Genomic DNA, 27948 nt, shown 5'->3' with positions numbered 1-27948 from the left:
CAGAATAAAGTTTTTTCCCAGAGAAAACACAGCCCAGTCACCCTAAAGTGGTAATCATTTATAAATACATGATGTAAGATATCTATTTTGGATTTTGAAGTAAGTGCGTCCACTTTTGTAATATGCACTCCAGAATGCTAAGTGTAAGTACAGAGGTGGATGAACTGAATGGTTGAAAAGTGATTGTCAATCGCTATCGCAACATCCTGGTCTGACTTTTCACACGTAAAAGGTGACAAAGTAGTACTACTGAATATGCGACTGCTTAATATAAGAAGAATATAATAAAAATATTCTCTTGGAGATCAATAAAGTATCTATCACGTTATGTAATATCATGTGAAAACTATGAATGACAAGTGCGCTGTAAAAGAATTACACAAAGTTTATTAAACAACCAAATCATCATTTTTTACAGTGTGGTGCACAAAAAATACCGTAATAACACACATAGAGACGCCACTCATTTCAAAAACATGTTATGTGCTGGCCACAACATTAGGTACACCTGCATCTTCGGATTGCATGTTTTTTTTACAATTTACGTTTGATAATGATGAAATGTGCCTTCACAAAAATAATAATACTCAACCCCCCCCAACAGGTATTATTGCATCGACCCAAACACAAGACAATCCATATTTTTTCCAATCCAAAAACACGGGTGCTCTTGTAGCAATAGCAATAGCATCCATGTGTTGTTGTTGTGTGTTGCGGGGTTGCCTCGTCAGGTTCAACACAAGCTTGTCAAGTGAAAAAGCCAAAGAAACAAGACATGAGCGCTGTGTTCATATTCTCATGTATTGCACCACAAGACCATATTGCATAGGATGTACGCTGTGAAAGCAGCTCCTCATTGCCCAGCCATGACAACATGATGTCCTCCAGCTAGCACGCCCCCTGCTGGTAGGAGCTCCACTCCCACATAAAAGTACAGTAATAAAATCTTAGCACTCCTGATTGTCACTGCAAGTGGATGTGACGCCCGCCTTGGACAGGAAGACTTTTCCACTGGGACAGACGCAGACCTCGTAGAGACCCTGAACGTTGCCTGGAACTCCTCCTTGACTTTGGGGCAGACTGGGCATGCGCACCGTCTCTGAATCCAGCACCAGCTGGGGGGGTAGAGGACAGCCTCAATCAGTGTCTTCCTTAACATTCACACAAAGCACTGCTAACGAGTACCACTTACAACGAGTGTGACATCATTGGACTACTTGGAAACGTGTGCTTGCACGTAAGCCTGGAATGTGCTGCTCACATTTCACACAAACGACTGCAGGCACACACTACACAGCACGTCACTTCGTCTAAGCATCTTCCTGCTGGAAAATGTTGAGTGAATGACTTGCTGGATAGCGCCATCAAACCACCTTCTATTTGTTATCTTCAAAAAAGTCATTATGAACAACAAAAATTAGTACTTTCTTTTATTTGTACTTTTATTCATTTTTGAAAAATAATTCTTATAATTATTTACTATTTAAAGCAAAAAAACTCCCCAAGTATGTGGGGGAGCAAAACGTCACTGTGTGAATAGACAGGGATTTACTGTATGTATTCATATAGTTTGAAATATATATTCACATGAATGTATTATACATCACATATTTTGAAATATGAAAAAAACAATTATACAATTTGTGATTATCACAATTAGGGGGCAGAAGGGGCACTGCCCCACTAGACGGTGCTGTTTGTGTTGCTTACACCTACTTTAATGTCTCTGTATTTTAACCAATATTTTGGGGGGAAATACGCGTGTCCTTTGCAGAAATATCTCACCAGCAGAGCTTAAGAAGGATTCAAACTTGCACTTTTTCTTTGGCTTTTGTTGGTGTCACGTATCCCACGTTATGAAAATATTACAGCGGTTGACTTCTTTTTACACTTGTGTCAGTATAGAAGATTAAAGTGTTACTCTAAAAACAGTTTGTATTGTTGCCATGGCAACGCGTGCTTTCATTGCCATGATTTCCTGTGAAAATGTTGTTTTTTAAACTCAATTGTGTTGAACTTTAGAAGGCAAAGTGTGAAATTAATATGCATAAATACTGTAGTTGGGGGTTTTGCAGTTATTGCTATATACTGTATATAATGTATGTATACATGTCTATGTATTTATGATTCTATACAGTATAAAGTGTACTACATGTATACACGTGTACAGCAACATGAAAGGTGCTTTGAAGACTGTTCCAAGACCCCACTTTGGAAAGGCTGACCACATCTCCATATTCCTTTATCCAACATACAGACAACTTCTTAAACAAGCTCCCCCTGTAAGTACAGCAGTTAAAGTGTGGAATGAAGAAACTGATCAAGTACTTCAGGACTGCTTTGGCTGCACAAACTGGGATGTGTTTAAAACTGCAGCGGGGAGGGAAGATTGTACTGTTGATTTGGATGAATATGCTTCTGCTGTTACTGGCTACATTAGCACATGTATAGAGACTGTTACCACCACCAAGTATTACAGAAAATACCCTAACCAAAAACAGTGGATGAACTGTGATGTAAGGGCTAAGCTACGTGATCGTTCGACTGCATTTGTCATGGGCACCGCTGATGACTACAAAAAGGCCAGATATGACCTGAGGAGGTCCATACGAGAGGCCAAAAGACAGTACAGACAGAAGCTGGAGGGCTGCTATTTCACCTCAGACCCTCGGCGCATGTGGGCGGGGCTCCAGCACATCACAGACTATCGACAGCAGAGTAGCGTAGCCACGTCCAGCCAAACCACACTTCCAGATGAGCTGAACGAGTTCTACGCCCGCTTTGACACCCAAACTCCTGATGAGCAGAGAGGGTGGCTGGACTTGGGGAGCACACAGGACTCACCTCTCATGGTGACATCAGCTGATGTGCGCAGGGTTCTGAACAAAACAAACCCACAAAAAGCAGCAGGCCCAGACAACATCTCAGGACGTGCACTTCGGGTTTGCTCATCAGAGCTAGCTGATGTGCTTGCTGACATATTTAACCTGTCGCTTGCGATTGTGTGGCCTCCCAGAACAACACCAGCATCATTAAATTTGCGGATGACACGACAGTCATCGGCCTGATCACTGGTGGTGTTGAAACATCATACAGAAGAGAGGTGGCGGACCTCATAGCTTGGTGTCGTGATAACAATCTCCTTCTCAATACAGATAAGACTAAAGAGATGATCATCGACCCAAGAACAAGGGAAAAGGAGCCGCATAGACCCCTGTTTATTGATGAGACTGAGGTGGAGAGGGTGAAAACCTTCAAGTTCCTTGGCACACACATCAGCGAGGACCTCACCTGGTCTCACAACACCCAACAAATTCTGAAGAAGTCCCAAAGGAGACTGTACTTCCTGAGAAGGAAATTTGGCATGTCCACCACAATCCTGAGTTGCTTCTACAGATGCACTATGGAAAGTGTCCTTACCGCCTCCATCACTGTTTGGTACGGTAACTGTACAACACGTGATAGGAAGGCACTCCAGCGGGTGATCAAGACCTCACAGAACATCGTTGGGGCAGCCCTCCCCTCACTGCAAGACATTTATAAAACTAGAGTCCTACGAAGAACAAACAACCTCATCAAGGACAGCACACATCCACAACACTCATTATTCACACTCCTACCGTCAGGCAGACGCTACAGGAGTTTGAAGTCCAGGACCACAAGGCTGACAAACAGCTTTTACCCACAGGCCATCAGGCTTCTCAACGAAGCACTCACACACGCCGCACGCAACACACACACACACTCATAGCACTTTATTATTTATTTATTTATTTATATTATTTATCTGTATTTATGTCTCTTCTGTTGCTGTTGCTTAATTTATTGGTATTTATGTTTCTTATGTTCTTATTCTTTTTCTTGTGTTTTCTTTCTTTTCTTGGGAGTATGAACAGAATAAGAATTTCATTGCATAGTATAACTGCCTGTTTTACAATCCATATGACAATAAAACTCTTGAATCTTGAATCTGTGTACAGTCACACTTGTCTATAGCGGCCACTACAGGGAGTCTGCAAAAGTGGCCGCTATAGACAGGTGGCCTCTATACTGTAGACAGGTTGGCGTCCAGTTTGAATGTTCACCAGTAGAGGAAAAAAAATAATAATGTTGACCAGTAGAGGGCACTGCGGACTGTGGATAAAAGTTGTACAGCACTACTAGTCTTGTTATTATCATGGTTCATGGTTCATGGTTTTAATTCATCCTGAACATGCATATGAGTCAAACAGTAGCACATCACATAGTACAATTCACAATTTTGCAAGTCCAAAAAGGAGTAGGAAGAAGCAAAGCTTATTTAATCCTACCCCTCATCAGTTTCACATCAGTTGCAATACATTTATTCTCCTCTTGTTCTTCCAAGTGTACTTTGTAGGTCTACATGACAATGTAGTGCAATCATAGCCAAGGTTTTTACTTACTAAAAGGAAGCTAGAGGCTTAGTAATAACTGATAGAATATATCCACCACCCACAGAACAAAGCTGTGCTAGTAATGTCTTACGCTTGTTTTTAATATTTTACTTTTTATACGGCAGAGTGTCATTACAGCTTTAGTTCATCAGGAAGTGACGGGAAGTGACGGTGGGCGTCCCGAGCAGGAGAGCTAGGCTCAGTGCTAGCTGTGAGTTTGGAGAGAGTTGGGAAGTGTGTTTATGTTGGCGTGGATGTAAAGTCCTGCAGTGTTCTCCGCTGTTAATAAAGCCATTAAAGTGCATCGGCGACGTGAGTCTCTCCTTCCCCACAACAAGCGGCATTACAGTATTGACCAGTGCACACCAGGAAATAAACGGTGTCATTTCTTACAGGCATTGGCTGGACAGCTATGTAGTGGGGCTTGTTTGACCTTTGCCTTGCGGGCAAGCAGGAAGGAGAGACGATGCTGAGAGATGTGTGTGTGTTCTGAGCTGCTGTCTGGTGGCCGCGTTCAAGAAATAAAGTTGGCAGAAGCAACAGGAGAAGTTTCCTTCTTTGCTTCGGAGCTGAATAACACTGACAAGTTAACAGACTAGTAGCGAACGGAAAAGAAGACGGCTTTGTTTGTGTCGAATACAGAAGATGAGGACTTTGATGGATTTGTGGATGAGGATTGATGAAAAATAACGTGAGTACATTCTAAAATACTTCAATTAAGTACAAACGAACTCAGTTTTGCTCCCGCTGCCGCATGCATGCTAGCGTATGTTTTTTTTTTTTTATTATTGTAGCGTCGCTGGGAGCACGTCCTGTTCCCAGCATACTTTGCGGTAATGTTTTGGTGCAAATGCTCTTAAAGTTACATGTTTGACCAGGAAATAGCAAGCTCAAAAGAAGACGGCTTTTTTATGTAGAACAACTGACAGTTTGTGTGGATCTTGTGAATGATTGTGACTGAGCTAGGACTCAGTAATTAAAGTCTACACACGACGGCTTCATTGATTGAAAAACGAAACTTTTTCGTGCGTGAAGCTTCTACTTGAGTTGGTAATTTGGCCGCTATATGCGGTCAGATATTGACCAAGGGAGACAAAATGGGTGGCCGCTGGCCGCGTTAGACAGGTGACTGCTATACACAGGGTCTATAACATGTACATTTGCTGCAGGGGATTTTTCAGTGGCTGCTATAGGCAGGTGGCCGTTCTATAAAGGTGGCCGCTAAGACAGGTTTGACTGTATTTATGATTCTATACAGTATAAAGTGTACTACATGTATACACGTCTATGTATTATATGATTCTATATCAAGTGTGCTAGCAAATGTGATGTCATCAGGAAAAGCATGTTTCCTTGTAAAAGCAGCACAGGTTGTTGTTTCACGTTCATACCAGTCCCACGCTGGACTGCAGGACAACGTCCATGTTGGACGCAGCTTCGATGTTTCCCGCCAAGGCTTTGAGGTGAACGCCCTTTGGCGCGTCCATACTGAGCGAGCGAGTGGGAGACTCCAACCTGAGGAGGATGAAAGAAACTTCATCATTTCATCTTGGCAGATGATGACGTCAAGATGGCTGACGAGCTCACCTCAGGTCTCTCAAGAGCTCAGACTTGAGGAGAGGAACCTCCACGGAATGCTGGAACAAAGCTCCTTCAGAACCTGATCATGGATACGTAAACATCAAACCGACCACCAGAGGGCACTGTTGTTCCTAAAATTTACTTTAATATTCTACAAAGTAGAGATGGGGTTTATGATTCTTTCAGGGCAGCCGGATCTTGGTGAGCCGTTCCTTTTTGAGAGCCGTTCAAATAATGTCTCATTTGGCTCATTTTTATATTTATGTATACATTTTATATGTATACATTTTTTATGTATACACTTTATAAGTTTTAAGAGTTTTAAGTGAAGGCTAGCTGGATGGATGGACCTGGTTTCATTGTAAATATTCCACGAGGTGGCACCATATCACTCTGCTTTGACAGTGACGTCACCATGACGTGTAAATATTAAAAAACTAAGCAGGTTACAATGAATTTCCCTGCAAAACAGCTTGTAGTGTCAAGATGTCCAACACAACATACAAACAAATAAGACTGGTGGGGTGGGACGTCCTGGGGTCCTGAGGAGGACTCCTGAAGTGTCTTTGGGTAAATAGGAGCCATACATACGATACATATACATTATATATATATATAAATACAGACCCTTTCCAAAAAATTAGAATGTCATGGAAAAGTTGTTTAATTTCCATAATTCCATTCAAAAAGTTAAACTTTCATAGATTATAGATTCAGGGCCCACAATTTAAACGATTTCAAGTATTTATTTGTTTATTTTTACATAATTTGGGCTTCCAGCTCATTAAACCCACGAAAACAGGAATTCAAAAAATTTGAATACTGTGAAGAAATCAGCCCAAATTTTGCAGGGCATGAATGTTTTAAACTGAGTGTCACACACTAATCATCTACTAAACTCAAATCACCTGCACAGGCTTCCCCAGGTGTCATTAAATTGCTTCAGTTTGGTTCAATTGTCTCAGTTGGGTTCAATATGGGGAAGACTGCAGACATGACAACTGGCCAGAAGACCATCATTGATACCCTCCATAGGATGGGTAAGCCACAAAAGTTCATAGCTAAGGAGGCTGGTTGTTCACAGAGTGCTGTGTCCAAGCATATCAATGGAAAGTCTAGAGGAAGGGCAAAATGTGGCAGGAGAAGATGCACCAGCAAAAGAGATGACCGTGGGCTTCAGCGGATTATCAAACAGAGAAGATTCAAGAATCTGGCAGAGATCCAGAAAGAGTGGAATGAGGCGGGAGTCACAGCTTCAAAAACCACCACATTCAGACGCATCCGGGAGATGGGCTACAACTGTCGGGTTCCTCGGGTCAAGCCACTTCTGAACCTGAGCCAACGTAGGAAGCGTCTCCACTGGGCCAAGGAGAAGAAGGACTGGACTGTTGGCCAGTGGTCCAAGGTCCTCTTTTCCGATGAAAGTAAAGTGTGCCTTTCATTTGGGAATCAAGGTCCAAGGGTTTGGAGGAAGACGGGTGAGGAACAGAACCCAAGCTGCCTGAGGTCCAGTGTGAAATATCCACAGTCCGTCATGATTTGGGGTGCAATGTCCGGTGCAGGTGTTGGTAAACTCTGCTTTCTTAAATCCAAGGTCACCGCAACAGTCTACCAGAATGTTTTAGAGGACTTCATGATTCCTTCTGCTGAGGATCTGTATGGAGATGCAGATTTCATCTTCCAGCAGGACCTGGCCCCTGCCCATACCGCCAGAAGCACCAAAACCTGGTTTGATGCCCATGCCATCACAGTGCTTGACTGGCCAGCCAACTCACCGGACCTAAACCCCATTGAGAATCTATGGGGTATTCTCAAGAGGAAAATGAGGGGCACCAGACCCAACAACAAAGAAGAGCTGACAGCAAGCATCAAGGAAATCTGGGCTTCCATAACTCCCAGGCAATGCCACAGGCTGATTGCTTCAATGCCACGTGGCATCGAGGCAGTGATTAAGGCAAAGGGATTCCCAACCAAGTATTGAAGATTGACATATCGTTTCGAAAGTACCATATTTTGATTGATTTGATGTGATCCTAATTTCTTTTTTTTTTCCTGCAAAAACTGAGAAGTAAATGGTGATTTCTTCACAGTATTCTAATTTTCTGAATTCCTGTTTTCGTGGGTTTTATGAGCTGGAAGCCCAAATTATGTAAAAATAAACAAATAAATACTTGAAATCGTTTAAATTGTGGGCCCTGAATCTATAATCTATGAAAGTTTAACTTTTTGAATGGAATTATGGAAATTAAACAACTTTTCCACGACATTCTCATTTTTTGGAAAGGGTCTGTATATTTATATATATATATATAGTACATTAATACTTGCTCTCATCAGGGAAGAGCACAGGGCACCAGTGGTGTAGTTGCCAATTCTGGTGGTCTATGGCAAATGCCAATCTAGCTCTACGGTGCTGGGCAGTGAGCACAGGGCCCACTACAGGACGTCAGGCCCTCAGGCCACCCTCATGGAGCCTGTTTCTGATTGTTTGGTCAGAAACATTCACACCAGTGGCCTGCTGGAGGTCATTTTGTAGGGCTCTGGCAGTGTTCATCCTGTTCCTCCTTGCACAAAGGAGCAGATACCGATCCTGCTGAGGGTCGAAGGACCTTCTACGGCCCTGTCCAGCTCTCCTGGAGTAACAACGTAACAACAGCTGTCTCCTGGAATCTCCTCCATGCATCCAGGTACCGCAGTGATGGTCCAGATGTGGGAGGAGATCCCCCAGGACACCATCTGTAGTCTCATTAGGAGCATGCCCCCACGTTGTCAGGCATGCGTACAAGCACGTGGGGGCCACACAAACTACTGAGAATCATTTTGAGTTGCTACAATGACATTTTAGCTAAATGGACCAGTGTGCTGCATCATTTTTTCACTTTCATTTTTGGGGTGTCTTTGATTTCCCCCCTCTATAGGGTGATCATTTTCATTTCTATCAAATGATGTGGCATCATTTTGTTACTAATACATCACCCACTTATTATCAGGAAACATATTCAACATCATTTTCCCCCCAGTTTAGATCTGATGTGTTTTCCAAGTGTTCCTCTCATCTTTTTGAGCAGTGTATTTATGTAAATACTCTATGCAACTGTCATTTAGAGCGCTCACTGCTGCTGCTGCTCTCCTGGGTGGGGGCGTTCACGTGTTTCTGTGTTGTTGGTTTGTTTTGTTTTCTTTACTGGTGAAGGCAGCGTGCACAACGTGGCGTGATGCTATTTGCATGTCTGCTAAGCAGCCCTACTCCCCCCCATGTAACTGGGGAGAAAAAAAAGAACGGTTCCTAGCTGCGACTCGGTTCCCATCGCTCATGTTAAGGAGCCGTTCAAAAGAACAGCTTCGTTCATGATTGTCACAACGCTACTGTAAGTGGTCATGAAACTTCCTGTTCCTGCCTCCAAACAGCAAAGTGGGTGTGGCTGAGACATGACGTGTTTCATTGGGCCAATTCTGACTGAGCCTTATGAAATCGCCCTAGCAACAAGTGCGAGTCCTACCCCCAGGGGCGCAGGTAGAGGGGGCAAGGTCCCTAAGTCTCCCCAAAATGTAAAAATATATAGTAGTAGTAGAATTGCTATGTAACAATTATACAAAGAAATTATTGATAATAATAATAGAATATAAAATACAACACAATACAATAAGAGATGTTGAAAAGCATGAAAAAGGGTTAGGCTGGATGATTCTGATTCTTCTTATTTGAAATGGTGTCTTTCCTTGTGAGCGCCAGTGTGTGTGTAGAAGTAGACATCACCTCAGAGGACACAAACTGGATGAGTGGGAGCTACGGCGGCCCTCAAGGCTCAAAAAGACAAAAAGACCTGATGGGCCTGATGGAATATGTTTTAGAAAAGTTGACTGTTCATCCCGCTGCGTCACGAATGCATCACTCCAAGCACCTGACTAGACGGGCCTGCAGCAACGTGACCTCCGCTCACTTGGACTCAAGATGATCAGTCGGACGTGAGCGGGACGCAAATGAAGCGAGACAGCAGAGACTCAGGGTGCACATGCATTTATTTGGACTACTCGCTACACCGTGTGTGTGTGTGTGTGTGCGTGCGTGCGTGCGTGCATGCATTAAAGTGACCCCGGACGTAATGAAGCTAGCGGCCGACACGCCCCTCAGGATGAATCATCCATCAGTGCGTGAGGTGGTTGAGCCGCGGCGGTGGCCACACACACACAGGCAGGTACACAGGTACATTTGGGACAAAGTGCGTGGAGATCAGGACGTCCCATCAACCAACAAGCAGATAAAAATATCTTTGCTTCTGTTTCTGATGTGTGTTGTCACTTTTGTAACACGCCACCCACCCCATTTTTAAAACAAGCTGCAGGCCACAAATTGCCCCCCGAGCTGGACTTTGAACACCCTGGTGGGGTGCCATCAGATGACTGCGTCTAACCCAGGGGTGCCCATTACATCGATAGCGAGCTACCGGTAGATCGCCACGGTAGTTTAGGTGGATGGCGTAAACGTGACTTTGTAGATGTCATATGACATCAGTCAGCTGACATGAAGCTCCCCTCCTGATTCGCTCTTTGCAAGCTACACACATAGATGCAGCTTTCATCTTGATCATTGGGATTAGGGATAAACTAAGCGAGCGCTGAGATGCTTCTATCTATAAAAGAGCTAAAGTTATGTGTTGACTTGTATGTATGCTACATGCATCGTCTGATGGCTTTGCTTGGCGTCATGAACTCCACTACAGAAACCAGTGTTTTCTACACCTCCGCTTCTTAAGCTATGATTTCATGATGAAATGGAAAATGTGCCCGTTGCTGGAAGCTTTTTAATACGTTGCCTTGACTTTGGCTGCATCGTCTTTTACATCATTTGATATCATCAGTAATGTTTGATAGCAAATGCTAACTGGATGTACTACATGAAGTGTGTCTAATCAAGGTCACGTTGCTATTTGGGCTGACATGATATCAGCACTCAGGTTATGAACACAAATATTGATGTGATTATCTTTATATTGACTATAATACTATCGATTACCTGTAAACGTTGAAACTGTGAGTGTGAAATAGTAATCATAAATATTTACAATAGTATTTCAAAGTTATATTTGATATTTCTTTATAGAAAGAGGTCGATCATTTTGACTTGTAACTTGCATGCCATCCACGTATAACCTACATCCTGTAAATACCTACTGTACTCATATTATACACATCTTCTCTATTTCTAGTAGCAGGTAGATCTTTGGGACTTGGTCACTTTAAAAGTACCTCGCAGGCACCTGTGGTCTAAACTTACTGTAAATTCCAGAATATAAGCCGCTACTTTTTTCACACGCTTAAACGGCTTAAGCAACGATGAGGCTGATTTATGGTGAAATGAACTATGACAGTTCAAGAAGTAGTGAAGCGGAGGCTAATGTCACGTTTTGAGGTCTTATGCAGCGATGGTGTTTTGATCTGACAAATCTTCAGTAAGTTTGATGAGTCCTGCTTGGACCACCGTGATGCAAGAAAGCATCTGTCGACGCACTCGTGGGAGCTAACGAGCAGCGCTGGGAACACGGCGTGCAGGTAAGATTTGAAGGTTTAAGGTGTGTAAACATCCCGTGTCACAACGTGGACACATGCGGCTTATGGACGAGTGTGGCCTGCATTTGTACAAATAGGGTTTCTCTTTAAATGTGGTGGCCGTGGCTTACATTCATTTTAAGGTATTGTTTTCATTGTTGTTGAGTTTGTTTTATTTTGAAAGCACTGTTTTCATTTCATTTCATCTTTTCAAAGCAGCCTTTCAAATCATTTCTTTTGAAAGCTTTTTTAGTTATTTGATTTTCTATTTATGAAGAAGCAAACGGTAATGCCATTCAGCTTCATTCCTTCTTCCATCTTTCCACCGTGATGGTGATTATGATTGGATGTGTTGTCACCTGTGATGCGTAGTTTGTCGGGTCCGATGGCAGCCTGCTTGCCGTCTGCACTGAACAGCATGTTGTCATTTTGGGAGCTGAGGAGCACGTTGGCAGCGTGTCCCTCAGCCTGTTTTGGACCTGCGAGGACGCCAAATGTAACAACCTGTTGCTTGTTCACCGTGGTGCGTTCAAGTACGGTACTTGATGCCGGCTGTCTTACCCACAGACGTCCTCCCTGTCACGTTGCCGCTTTCGTCTCGGGCGTTGAGGGAAACATTTTCTGTTTCTGAGTGCACAAGAAGAGGAGAGTCCTGCAAGAAAAAGTAGTTCAGAAGTTTGCACTTTTACTCCCAAAAAAATGAGCCTTAAAGAAACGCTACTCAATAATTGCTAGCAAGCATGTCAGCCGCTGTGGTTGACATAATGACAGTAACAGTAATCACAGTCTAATGGTAGGGCTAATGTTGCTATGAAATAAGATAAGCAGCAGACGTACAGGATGAACTCAATGAACTGTTTCATGTTATTTTTGTTGGTTTACTTTCATGCGTGGCTGTAGACAACCTCAATGCATCTTCATAATGAATGTTTGGGAAAAGGCGTTGAGGAGGAGCAGCAAAGCGTTCCCATCTGCTGCTAGCATCTTCCCCACCACAAACATCCCTGAGCTTAACGTGTGTGGCATGAAAACGGTTCACGCCCAACCGCCTCTGAGACAAAACGCAGCAGCGTGGGAGAAAGAAAGCGTTCCAGAAGCTGAGATGATGACAGGATGTGAGTGTGAGGGTTTGCTTGAACAAAGATGGAACAATGACACGTTGGCTGGATGGCTTCACTTGCAGGGAGAACAACAAGGTGACGTACTTCTCTGGAGTGGATCTCCTGAGTGTAGAGGGGCAGCAGGAACTCGGATCCGCCGTCCTCCAGCTTGACGCCGTCAGAGTGGACTTGCAGGAGGCCCATCCCTTCCTGAGGTCACACAATGCATGCAGTTTGGCCAGGTACTTGAATGCAACACTTGAATATACAACAGCTTGAAGTTAGTACGTATTTCCACGTATTTCCACATAATCATAATTTGTGTTTCTGACGGCTATCCCTGTCCTTTCTCTGCAGTGTGAGGCAAGGGAACAGCACAGTGAGCCTGTATTGGGGTTGGGGGGGTAGGAACATACAACTATTCAGCCTATACAGTACATCAAGGAAATCAGTTTTTTACCATATTAGCATCTGTCGTGTTTGTTGCACCAAATAAAACCCAACACTTGCTACAGCAGAAAAGCTTTGGGGCAGTGGTCCCCAACCCCCGGGCCGTGGGTCATTTGGTACCGGCCCGTACAGAAAGAAAAAATAATTTCCATTATTTCATTTTTTTTTTGTTTTATTTTGAAAAGTTGCCGGATTCTCTGTTACATCCGTCTCACTTGACGCATGTCCATTGTGGGTGTGCTAACTTTATCTCATGCTGCACAGATAGACTACTACTGTATTTGTACCATTTTTCTTTCACCTCATATTTGGTGTCAAATGCTGATACTATGTGGGAATGCATGAAGGTAAGTTTTGATGACTTATTGAGTGCTAATGTGCACATTTGTCTCGAGTTAATTCATGCTAGCACACTGCCTTTTAGCACACACGTCAAACAGCCATGTCATCATCTCTCTGGAAACACTTGGCTGGAACTTGAACTGGTGGATGGTGAGTCAGTATTCATTTTGTGCTTTTAATTTGATGTTATTCATGTCTTAGTTTTACACAATACATCAGAAATAAGATAAATTAGATTGCTATAATGTACGAACAAAGGCCCCCCCCCGGTCCGCGGGAAATTTGTGGGAACACAAGCCAGTCCCTGGGTCAAAAAAGGTTGGTGACCACTGCTTTAGGGCATTTCTATAAAAAATAATAAAGCACACGCACCGGGTTGAACCACATGACCCTGAAGATCCAGACTGTGAAAGCCAGGTTGACCACCAGCATGACGACGAGTAGCAGCACGAAGAGGTAGAGGCAGCGCTTCCTCCAGCCGTAGATGCCAATCTTGTGGATGTGCTCGGGCACCGGCCTTGGCCCACTGCTGCCCTCCGTGGTGGTGCTGATGTACTGCTCGCCCACCATCATTACTGTACGTGACGACACACAAACGGCTTACTAATGACAAACGCAGTAGAGGGATGTTACATCATCACCACTTGAAAAGCTTAGGACATTCATGAGAGTTCAGTCAGAACTTATCAAGACTTTTTGGAGGAAAAAGGAAAACCTGAATGACTCACGTCCAAATGACACATTATGTCATCACTACAAGTTATCTGGGAAAGAAACGTCTGGAGTTAAAATTACAGCAGGTCAAACAAGTCAGCATTGATTGATTTATCAGAATAAAGACGTCATTTGGGACGCAAAAGTCAAAAGTTGTCTCTTGAAAATCAACCTCATGTACGAACTCAAATGGATTCAGGGTGTTAACCACCGTTTCCATATTCATACAGTAGCATGTCTGAAATATGATCATTTTATTGAAAGGAAGCGCAATGATTGTGTTTATTATCAACATTTCAATCAATGTATTCTATTTACTACTAACACCAGCCTCCTTTATAGCAGCGCAACATGAACCCTGTTTTTATGACCGACAAGGGCTTGCCTCATCTAACTTCCATTCACACCTATTTTGTATTTTCTGGGACTTCCGAGCGTACTTAAACGCAGCAAATTCTACTTGTAAGAGGAAAAGGCTTCTTGAGACGTCATCTGTACTTCTGTGAAGAAGGTGTCGGACGTTTCGCTCCTCATCCGAAGAGCTTCGTCAGCGAACTAATAAGTGCTGGTAGCTTAGGCCTTAAATACAGCATTTGTTAGTTCGCTGACGAAGCAAACTAACAAGTGACTAACAAGTGACTTGTTAGTTCGCTGACGAAGCTCTTCGGATGAGGAGCGAAACGTCCGACACCTTCTTCACAGAAGTACAGATGACGTCTCAAGAAGCCTTTCCCTCGATGGACAACTCCTGTACGACTGAGAGCCTACACAGACGCTCTACTTGTAAGAGTTATGTAAGTAAGTGATGAGAATATCCACTTCTTTTTCTTTGTATTTCTGTTCATTACCACCACACATACGCACACAACCACCACCGAGTATCACCCTATGATGAGAATAAAGTGGTGATACGTATGATGAGAATAAAGTGATACATATGATGAGGATAAAGTGGTGATACGTATGATGAGAATAAAGTGGCGATACGTATGATGAGAATAAAGTGGTGATACGTATGATGAGAATAAAGTTTTACGTATGATGAGGATAAAGTGGTGATACGTATGATGAGGATAAAGTGGTGATACGTATGATGAGAATAGAGTGGTGATACGTATGATGAGAATAAAGTGGTGATACGTATGATGAGAATAAAGTGGTGATACGTATGATGAGAATAAAGTGGTGATACGTATGATGAGAATAAAGTGATACGTATGATGAGAATAAAGTGGTGATACGTATGATGAGGATAAAGTGGTGATACGTATGATGAGAATAAAGTGATACATATGATGAGGATAAAGTGGTGATACGTATGATGAGGATAAAGTGGTGATACGTATGATGAGAATAAAGTGGTGATACGTATGATGAGGATAAAGTGGTGATACGTATGATGAGAATAAAGTGGTGATACGTATGATGAGGATAAAGTGGTGATACGTATGATGAGGATAAAGTGGTGATACGTATGATGAGAATAAAGTGGTGATACGTATGATGAGAATAAAGTGGTGATACGTATGATGAGGATAAAGTGGTGATACGTATGATGAGGATAAAGTGGTGATACGTATGATGAGAATAAAGTGGTGATACGTATGATGAGGATAAAGTGGTGATACGTATGATGAGAATAAAGTGGTGATACGTATGATGAGAATAAAGTGATACGTATGATGAGAATAAGTGGTGATACGTATGATGAGAATAAAGTGATACATATGATGAGGATAAAGTGGTGATACGTATGATGAGGATAAAGTGGTGATACGTATGATGAGGATAAAGTGGTGATACGTATGATGAGAATAAAGTGGTGATACGTATGATGAGAATAAAGTGATACATATGATGAGGATAAAGTGGTGATACGTATGATGAGGATAAAGTGGTGATACGTATGATGAGAATAAAGTGATACGTATGATGAGGATAAAGTGGTGATACGTATGATGAGAATAAAGTGGTGATACGTATGATGAGGATAAAGTGGTGATACGTATGATGAGAATACAGTGGTGATACGTATGATGAGGATAAAGTTATACGTATGATGAGAATAAAGTGATACGTATGATGAGAATAAAGTGATACGTATGATGAGGATAAAGTGGTGATACGTATGATGAGGATAAAGTGGTGATACGTATGATGAGGATAAAGTGGTGATACGTATGATGAGAATAGAGTGGTGATACGTATGATGAGAATAAAGTGGTGATACGTATGATGAGAATAAAGTGGTGATACGTATGATGAGAATAAAGTGATACGTATGATGAGAATAAAGTGGTGATACGTATGATGAGGATAAAGTGGTGATACGTATGATGAGAATAAAGTGATACATATGATGAAGATAAAGTGGTGATACGTATGATGAGGATAAAGTGGTGATACGTATGATGAGAATAAAGTGGTGATACGTATGATGAGGATAAAGTGGTGATACGTATGATGAGAATAAAGTGGTGATACGTATGATGAGGATAAAGTGGTGATACGTATGATGAGGATAAAGTGGTGATACGTATGATGAGAATAAAGTGGTGATACGTATGATGAGAATAAAGTGGTGATACGTATGATGAGGATAAAGTGGTGATACGTATGATGAGGATAAAGTGGTGATACGTATGATGAGAATAAAGTGGTGATACGTATGATGAGGATAAAGTGGTGATACGTATGATGAGAATAAAGTGGTGATACGTATGATGAGAATAAAGTGATACGTATGATGAGAATAAGTGGTGATACGTATGATGAGAATAAAGTGATACATATGATGAGGATAAAGTGGTGATACGTATGATGAGGATAAAGTGGTGATACGTATGATGAGAATAAAGTGGTGATACGTATGATGAGAATAAAGTGATACATATGATGAGGATAAAGTGGTGATACGTATGATGAGGATAAAGTGGTGATACGTATGATGAGAATAAAGTGATACGTATGATGAGGATAAAGTGGTGATACGTATGATGAGAATAAAGTGGTGATACGTATGATGAGGATAAAGTGGTGATACGTATGATGAGAATACAGTGGTGATACGTATGATGAGGATAAAGTTATACGTATGATGAGAATAAAGTGATACGTATGATGAGAATAAAGTGATACGTATGATGAGGATAAAGTGGTGATACGTATGATGAGGATAAAGTGGTGATACGTATGATGAGAATAAAGTGGTGATACGTATGATGAGGATAAAGTTATACGTATGATGAGAATAAAGTGATACGTATGATGAGAATAAAGTGATACGTATGATGAGGATAAAGTGGTGATACGTATGATGAGGATAAAGTGGTGATACGTATGATGAGGATAAAGTGGTGATACGTATGATGAGAATAAAGTGGTGATACGTATGATGAGGATAAAGTTATACGTATGATGAGAATAAAGTGATACGTATGATGAGAATAAAGTGATACGTATGATGAGGATAAAGTGGTGATACGTATGATGAGGATAAAGTGGTGATACGTATGATGAGGATAAAGTGGTGATATGTATGATGAGAATAAGTGGTGATATTAGTGTAGGTGTGAAGGTGTCGTACGTGTGAGAGGTAAAATAGAGCGTAGGTCTTCAGGAAGGAAGGAAGGAAACGTTGCTCTTGCTTCAGGCAAGCTTTTATTTATCACGTGGCAGATTAGCACGGGTTAGCATCATCTCACTTACGCCTTCTTTACCCCATGCCTGCAACATTAACTTAACAGTTTTTCTCTTAAATTTACGAAAATAAAGTGGTAATGTGAGATCATTGGAATACTCTGCTGTAACAGGTAAGGAACCGCATGAAATGAGTTGTGTCCAGGCTGGTCCATTGTTGTTACATACTGTAAAGAGACAGTGTGTGTTATAGTATAGTGTTGAGTGTATAAGCCTTGTGTTTTATTCGTGCTTTGTTCATCCAATGCAATGCTGCACACACACACACACACACACACACACACACACACACACAAAGTGCATATGCGACTCATAGTGGCAGTGGAAATCTTGACGGCTTTTCCAACAGTTAAGCAAGAAAGGGAAAGCAGAAGAAGTAGAAGGTGTTTTAGGACAGATCCATGAGGAAGCCTCCTGAGATGCAACATCAAGCAAGATGACATGAAGGCAGATGGAGCTCCATCTGCAGCTGCTGGCAGCGTGGCCTCCAGTCAGCACGGGCCCAGCATTTGGACACCAGGACAAGAAGCAGAGCGCCAAAGGAAGGCGTGTTACCTTGGATTATATTCTTCTGCATTAAGAAGCGGACTGCACCCAACAGCACTGCCACTAACGAGTCATCTGCCCGTGTTGATACTGCAAGGACATACAGTACGTAACACACCTGCAACTACAGCCTAAATATATTTATAGAATATACAAGGACATACAGTACGTAACACACCTGCAACTACAGTATCAAACACTACAGTAGCAAACAGCTCAAAAAGAACACAATACAAAAATAAAGTTGGATTGCAAATAATCAGTAGAAGGTGAAGACAAAGTATTACTCACACTCAGATACTATAGATCAGGGGTCACCAACGTTTTTCCTTGTGAGAGCTACTTTTACAAAATGAAAATGGCCAAGAGCTACTGTACTCATTTTTGTAACATTTATTTTCAGAGCTTATTTTAAACCCAAACAAAGCAAATATGCTTGTTTTACCAGAACATGAACAAAATGCTGGTGTCCACAACTCACATGTTGTATTACACAATGCATTTCTTTCTACTGTTCTTTCATTATTAACTGGAAACCTGAATGAAAAGCAGGCTTGCGGGCACCTCATGTGGTCGTGGGGGCTACCTGGTGCCCACGGGCACCACATTGGTGACCCCTGATGTAGATAGACACATAGATAGACACATAGATATATAGATAGACACATAGATATATAGATAGACACATAGATAGACACATAGATAGACACATAGATAAACACATAGATATTTAGATAGACACATAGATAGACACATAGATATATAGATAGACACATAGATAGACACATAGATATATAGATAGACACATAGATATATAGATAGACACATAGATAAACACATAGATATATAGATAGAGACATAGATAGACACATAGATAGACACACAGATAGACAGACACATAGACACATAGATAGACAGACACATAGATAGACAGACACATAGATAGACACATAGATAGATAGACACAGATAGACACATAGATATATAGATAGACACATAGATAGACACATAGACACATAGATAGACACATAGATATATAGATAGACACATAGATATATAGATAGACCCATAGATACATACTGTAGATAAACACATAGATAGACACATAGATATATAGATAGACACATAGATAGACACACAGATAGACAGACACATAGATAGACACATAGATATATAGATAGACCCATAGATAGACACATAGATAGACAGACACATAGATAGACACATAGATAGACACATAGACAGACACATAGATAGATAGATAGACACATAGATATATAGATAGACACATAGATAGACACACAGATAGACAGACACATAGATAGACACATAGATATATAGATAGACACATAGATAGACACATAGATAGACAGACACATAGATAGACACATAGACAGACACATAGATAGACAGACACATAGATACAGACACATAGATAGACACATACTGTAGACACTTAGATAGACACATAGATAGATAGACACCTAGATAGACAGATAGACACATAGATATATAGATAGACACATAGATAGACACACAGATAGACAGACACATAGATAGACACATAGATATATAGATAGACACATAGATAGACACACAGATAGACAGACACATAGATAGACACATAGATAGACAGACACATAGATAGACAGACACATAGATAGACACATAGATAGACACATAGACAGACACATAGATAGACATAGATAGACAGACATATAGATACAGACACATAGATAGACACATAGATAGACACATAGATAGATAGACACCTAGATAGACACATAGACAGATAGACACATAGATATATAGATAGACACATAGATAGACACATAGATATATACATAAACACATAGATAGACACATAGATAGACACATAAATAGACACATAGACACATAGATAGACACATAGATATATAGATAAACACATAGATAAACACATAGATAGACACATAGACACATAGATAGACACATAGATATATAGATAGACACATAGACAGACACATAGATAGACACATAGATAGACAGACACATAGATACAGACACATAGATAGACACATAGATAGACACAGATAGACACATAGACAGACACATAGATAGACACACAGACAGACACATAGATAGATAGACACATAGTCAACACATAGATAGACACATAGATAGACACATAGACACATAGATAGACACACAGACAGACACATAGATAGATAGACACATAGTCAACACATAGATAGACACATAGATAGACACATAGACACATAGATAGACACATAGACAGACACATAGATAGACACATAGACACATAGATAGACACATAGACAGACAGATAGACACATAGATAGACACATAGACACATAGGTAGACACATAGATATATAGACAGACATAGACACATAGATAGACACATAGATAGACAGACACATAGATAGAGACATAGATAGACACATAGACACATAGACAGACACATGGATAGACAGACACATAGATAGACACACAGACAGACACATAGATAGACACATAGATAGACACATAGACAGACACATGGATAGACACATAGACAGACACATAGATAGACACATAGATAGACACATAGACAGACACATAGATAGATAGATAGATAGATAGATAGATAGACACATAGATAGATAGATAGACACATAGATAGACAGACACATAGACAGACACATAAATAGACACATAGATATATACATAGACACATAGATAGACACATAGATAGACACATAGACAGACACATAAATAGACACATAGATATATACATAGACGCATAGACAGACACATAGATAGACACATAGATAGATAGATAGACACATAGATAGGCAGACACATAGATAGAGACATAGATAGACACATAGACACATAGACAGACACATAGATAGACACATAGACAGACACATAGATAGACACATAGATATACACATAGATAGACACATAGATAGATAGACACATAGATAGATAGATAGACACATAGATAGACAGACACATAGATAGACACATAGATAGACACATAGATATACTGTATAGACAGACACATAGACACATAGATAGACACATAGATAGACAGACACATAGATAGAGACATAGATAGACACATAGACACATAGACAGACACATGGATAGACACATAGATAGACACATAGATAGACACATAGACAGACACATAGATAGACACATAGATAGACACATAGACACATAGATAGACACATAGATAGATAGATAGACACATAGATAGACAGACACATAGATAGACACATAGATAGATAGGTAGACACATAGATAGATAGATAGATAGACACATAGATAGACAGACACATAGATAGACACATAGATAGACAGACACATAGATAGACACATAGATAGATAGATAGACACATAGATAGATAGATAGACACATAGATAGACAGACACATAGATAGACAGACACATAGATAGACACATAGATAGACACATAGATAGATAGATAGATAGACACATAGATAGATAGACAGACACATAGACAGACACATAGATAGATAGATAGATAGACACATAGATAGACAGACACATAGACAGACACATAGATAGACACATAGACAGACACACAGATAGATAGATAGATAGATAGACACATAGATAGATAGACACATAGATAGACACATAGATAGACACATAGATAGATAGATAGACACATAGATAGATAGACAGACACATAGACAGACACATAGATAGATAGATAGACACATAGATAGACAGACACATAGACAGACACATAGATAGATAGATAGACACATAGATAGACAGACACATAGACAGACACATAGATAGACACATAGATAGACACATAGATAGATAGATAGACACATAGATAGACAGACACATAGATAGATAGATAGACACATAGATAGACACATAGATAGATAGATAGACACATAGATAGATAGATAGACAGACACATAGACAGACACATAGATAGATAGATAGACACATAGATAGACAGACACATAGACAGACACATAGATAGACACATAGATAGACACATAGATAGACACATAGATAGATAGATAGACACATAGATAGATAGATAGACAGACACATAGACAGACACATAGATAGATAGATAGACACATAGATAGACAGACACATAGATAGACACATAGATAGACACACAGACAGACACATAGATAGATAGATAGACACATAGATAGACAGACACATAGACAGACACATAGATAGACACATAGACAGACACATAGATAGATAGATAGATAGATGGACACATAGATAGACAGACACATAGATAGACACATAGATAGATAGATAGACACATAGATAGATAGACAGACACATAGACAGACACATAGATAGATAGATAGATAGACACATAGATAAACAGACACATAGACAGACACATAGATAGACACATAGACAGACACATAGATAGATAGATAGATAGACACATAGATAGACAGACACATAGACACATAGATAGACACATAGATAGATAGATAGATAGATAGATAGACACATAGATAGATAGACAGACACATAGACAGACACATAGATAGATAGATAGACACATAGATAGACAGACACATAGACAGACACATAGATAGACACATAGATAGATAGATAGATAGACACATAGATAGACACATAGATAGATAGATAGACACATAGATAGATAGACAGACACATAGACAGACACATAGATAGATAGATAGACACATAGATAGACAGACACATAGACAGACACATAGATAGACACATAGACAGACACACAGATAGATAGATAGATAGATAGACACATAGATAGATAGACACATAGATAGACACATAGATAGACACATAGATAGATAGATAGACACATAGATAGATAGACAGACACATAGATAGATAGATAGACACATAGATAGACAGACACATAGACAGACACATAGATAGATAGATAGACACATAGATAGACAGACACATAGACAGACACATAGATAGATAGATAGATAGACACATAGATAGACAGACACATAGATAGACACATAGATAGACACATAGATAGATAGATAGATAGACACATAGATAGACAGACACATAGATAGACACATAGATAGACACATAGATAGATAGATAGACACATAGATAGATAGACAGACACATAGACAGACACATAGATAGATAGATAGACACATAGATAGATAGACAGACACATAGACAGACACATAGATAGATAGATAGACACATAGATAGACAGACACATAGACAGCCACATAGATAGACACATAGACAGACACATAGATAGGTAGATAGATAGATAGACACATAGATAGACAGACACATAGATAGACACATAGATAGACACATAGATAGATAGATAGACACATAGATAGATAGATAGACAGACACATAGACAGACACATAGATAGATAGATAGACACATAGATAGACAGACACATAGATAGACACATAGACAGACACATAGATAGATAGATAGACACATAGATAGATAGACAGACACATAGACAGACACATAGATAGATAGATAGACACATAGATAGACAGACACATAGACAGACACATAGATAGACACATAGACAGACACATAGATAGATAGATAGATAGACACATAGATAGACACATAGATAGACACATAGATAGATAGATAGACACATAGATAGATAGATAGACAGACACATAGACAGACACATAGATAGATAGATAGACACATAGATAGACAGACACATAGATAGACACATAGACAGACACATAGATAGATAGATAGACACATAGATAGACAGACACATAGATAGACACATAGACAGACACATAGATAGATAGATAGACACATAGATAGATAGACAGACACATAGACAGACACATAGATAGATAGATAGATAGACACATAGATAGACAGACACATAGACAGACACATAGATAGACACATAGACAGACACATAGATAGATAGATAGATAGATAGACACATAGATAGACAGACACATAGACACATAGATAGACACATAGACAGACACATAGATAGATAGATAGATAGACACATAGATAGATAGACACATAGATAACACATAGCTGCCCAGCTGGTATCTCCTGTACTGTCATCAGATGCCTGCTGGAATGGAAGAACACATGACTGAAAGCCTCCTCCTTCATTCAGCTTCTTCCTAGCAACCAAACAAAAACACTCCCGAGCAGTCGGCCAAACTGCCGTGCCAGGAATGCAACATTTATGGGACACGCAAACATTTTCCTCAAGTCCACGCCTCAAAGTCTTACAAGGATACTGCAACTCTACTTCATATTACTGCAGTACTACAGCCTTCTTATTACCTTTTATTTACTCTCCCAACTTTATTCTCCAAATCACCCCTACTACTACTACTACTACTACTACTACTACTACTACTACTACTACTTGGCTTCTTTATTCTCATCACAGCACAACTTCATGCTTCTCACATACTTTGCTTTCATAAACACACTCACTTATTCCACATCCATGCATCCATTTTCTATGCCGCTTCTCCTCATTAGGGTCGTGGGGGTATGCTGGAGCCTATCCCAGCTGACTTCAGGCAAGAGGCGGGGTACACCCTGGACTGGTGGCCAGCCAATGGCAGGGCACATACAGACAAACACTCACATTCATACCTATGGACCATTTAGAGTCTCCAAATAACCTTTTTAGAATGTGGGAGGAAACGGGAGCACCTGGAGAAAACCCACACACGCACGGGAAGAACATGCAAACTCCACACAGAAATGCCCATGGGAGAATCGAACCATCTCCAGACTGTGACTGTGTGGCCAACATGCTAACCATTCGACCACCGTGTGGCCTCCATAACCATACTCACTTATTCCATAACCATACTCACTTATTCCTCTACTAAACTTTATTCCCCCATGTGGTAACTTATTATTCCCTTTATCATAGCTTGATTGTCGTAAGTTGACTGCATGATTCCTGCTGCATGTGGCAACAAATGAGGTTGATAACGTTGTGATTGTTGAATATGATGACATTGTTTATTCTTATGACTTCATGTTATTTGGTAAATGACTGAACATATTCTATCCCTTCAAATGTTACAGGGAATGAATTTAACTATTAAAGGTACATCAAAAGTGAACAAAAACATCCCGAAAGAACCTCACTAAAAAAGTATCCATTCAGGACAAAACTGGACTTCCTGTCTTGTCCGTCCTTTGACTCCACTCTATTGCCTTTCCATCTAAAAATGCTATATTTTACACACACACACACACACACACACGCTACAGTGGTGTAAGACATGAGCAAACACGTGATGTACATGCTGTAGTTATTTTTGTCTTGCTGCCCTTGTATGGTCACGTGGTGTTCAGCCGGAGCTCAAGGTGTTAAAAAGAGAGGTCAAAGGTCACATTGTACTTCAGCAAGGAAACAACACAAGAAAGAGAAAGAAAAGAAAAAGAGAAAGAAAAAGAAAAAGAAAAAGAAACTGAAACAGAAACAGAAACAGAAAAAGAAAAAGAAACAGAAAAAGAAAAAGAAAAAGAAAAAGAAAAACAAAAAGAGAAAGAGAACTCACCGACTTTGCTGAGTGTATCTCCTTTCAACGAAACAGTGTGTGGACCAGAAACAGCAGCAGCAGCAGCAGCAGAAGCAGCGTGGAGATCCTGGCTTGCACTTCTGACAGCCGTTCAACAGCTGCAGGCCATAAATCCACTCATGCACCCGCCTGACACCAGACGGCACACGCACTCAACCACAGGGAGGGAGAGAGAGAGGGAACAACAAGGTGCACACCGACATGAAATTCAGAACTACCGCAATAATACTAATAGTAATAATAATAGTACCGTGTTTGTGTGGTGAGCAGCTAAGAGAAAGAATAGCTTTCCTGTCGTCTGTGTAGGCTCTCAGTCGTACAGGAGTTGTCCATCGAGGAAAAGGCTTCTTGAGACGTCATCTGTACTTCTGTTAAGAATGTGTCAGATGTTTCGCTAATACAGTAAGAGTGGGCGGAATTGGTGTGCCAACACCCTCCTCCTATTGGTTCCTTACACTAAGCCTGGGCGGAGTAGTGGTATAATCCTATCCTGCTATTAACACCTCCGATAAAAGGGAAGTGTCGCTCCCTGAATTGGGTATGAACGACTCTGATACTGGCTCGTTAGCATCTATTGTTCTGGCTCGGCCCTGGCTCCACCTCATTTGCAAGACTAAGAGCTGTGGGTTTTGGTCTCAGTAACCTGCTGAACACAGGGTCCAAATTAAACCTCAAACCACCATTCCGATTCAATGATGGGTTCTGTTGTTAGACAAAAATAGCTTCCTTTACTCCTCTTTCAAACCATCTGTTTTCTTTGGCCAAGATCTTTACCTCGCTGTCCTGAAAAGAGTGATTGGTAGCTTTAAGGTGTAGATGTACTGCTGATTGAGGACCACTAGAATTGTCCCTGCGATGTTGATAAAGCCTTTTTTGGAGCATTTGCTATCAGGAGGTTTGTGAATTTACCAAATCAGGTTATATGAAGCACCATAGCAAAACCAAAGAAAGGCATAAGGGAAAATTCCAGAAACTTCTATTGGAAAATCGACCACAGCTTGTCGTAAACACTAAGGAGGGGGGGAATCAGACCAATACTAAAAAAAATTGGATCAAAAATCTGTCAGACAGAAGCCTCTCGGAGACAGAGAAGGCAGTATTAACCAAGGGTCTCAACTTCTCAGTGACTCCTAAAACGATACCCACAGTAGACTATATCACAGCAGCTGAATCGGCCATCAGAAACAATAACCTTTCTAGAACAGAGGCAGGGGACCTTCGTCTGAGAATATCGGCCCTTCTCAGCAGTGCTAAACCACCACCGTCCAATATCACGGTAGGTGAGAGGAAAGCATTAGCGGCTCTGCAGAAAGATGAGAGCATCACCATCTTACCAGCTGAAAAGGGCAGATGCACAGTGGTTCTCAACACATTGGACTATGAAGAAAAAATAACAAATCTAATTAGTGATGCCAACACATATGAGCAACTTAAAAGGGACCCGTCCAGTAGGTATAAGAAAGAAATCATAGACTGTCTCCAAAAGTTAGAGAAGGAAGAACTAATTGACAGACAGATGTATCATAGGTTATACCCTGGGGAGGCTACACCATGTATCTATGGCCTTCCAAAAATTCACAAGGAAGGGTTTCCCCTCAGACCCATTGTCTGTAGCATTGACTCTACCACGTACAATGTAGCTAAATATGTAAAAACAGTCTTATCCCCATTGGTAGGCAACACTGATCATCATATAGAGAACACAAAAGGGTTTGTGGCGAGCATTAAAGACTTCAGATTGGAGCCAGAGGAAACTTTGGTGTCTTATGATGTGACTTCACTTTTCACATCCGTCCCCACCTCAGCAGCAGTCTCGGTGGTGAGGAAGAGACTGCTCAAGGACTCAACTCTGCATCGGAGAACAAAACTTAGTGCTGACCACATCTGCCAATTATTGGAAATTTGCCTTAACACCACATATTTTCAGTGTAGAGGGAAATTTTACAGACAAATCCATGG

At 40.7% G+C, this 27948-nt stretch overlaps 1 protein-coding gene across 3 annotated transcripts; it reads right to left on the bottom strand.

The window, feature by feature from the left end:
• Positions 1-403: 403 nt before the first annotated feature.
• On the bottom strand, positions 404-26352 carry sgcg (sarcoglycan, gamma). Of its 3 annotated transcripts, XM_054795177.1 has the most exons (10): positions 26240-26352; positions 25969-26118; positions 18404-18484; positions 13808-14010; positions 12749-12853; positions 12105-12195; positions 11903-12022; positions 6003-6075; positions 5807-5930; positions 404-1115 (listed from the first exon to the last, which is right to left on the bottom strand). In XM_054795177.1, exons 3-10 carry the CDS (start codon positions 18423-18425, stop codon positions 948-950), a joined length of 906 nt encoding a protein of 301 aa, XP_054651152.1. In that variant the 5' UTR covers positions 18426-18484; positions 25969-26118; positions 26240-26352; the 3' UTR covers positions 404-947. The 3 variants fall into 3 exon arrangements, with proteins under 3 accessions (XP_054651152.1, XP_054651151.1, XP_054651153.1); XM_054795176.1 differs by lacking the exon at positions 6003-6075; XM_054795178.1 differs by lacking the exons at positions 6003-6075; positions 18404-18484.
• Between the last annotated feature and the right edge of the window lie 1596 nt (positions 26353-27948).

The sequence above is a fragment of the Dunckerocampus dactyliophorus genome, chromosome 12 (genome assembly GCF_027744805.1).
Source record: "Dunckerocampus dactyliophorus isolate RoL2022-P2 chromosome 12, RoL_Ddac_1.1, whole genome shotgun sequence".
Taxonomy (NCBI): Eukaryota; Metazoa; Chordata; class Actinopteri; order Syngnathiformes; family Syngnathidae; genus Dunckerocampus; species Dunckerocampus dactyliophorus.
This window is presented reverse-complemented; position numbering and strand designations above follow the sequence as displayed.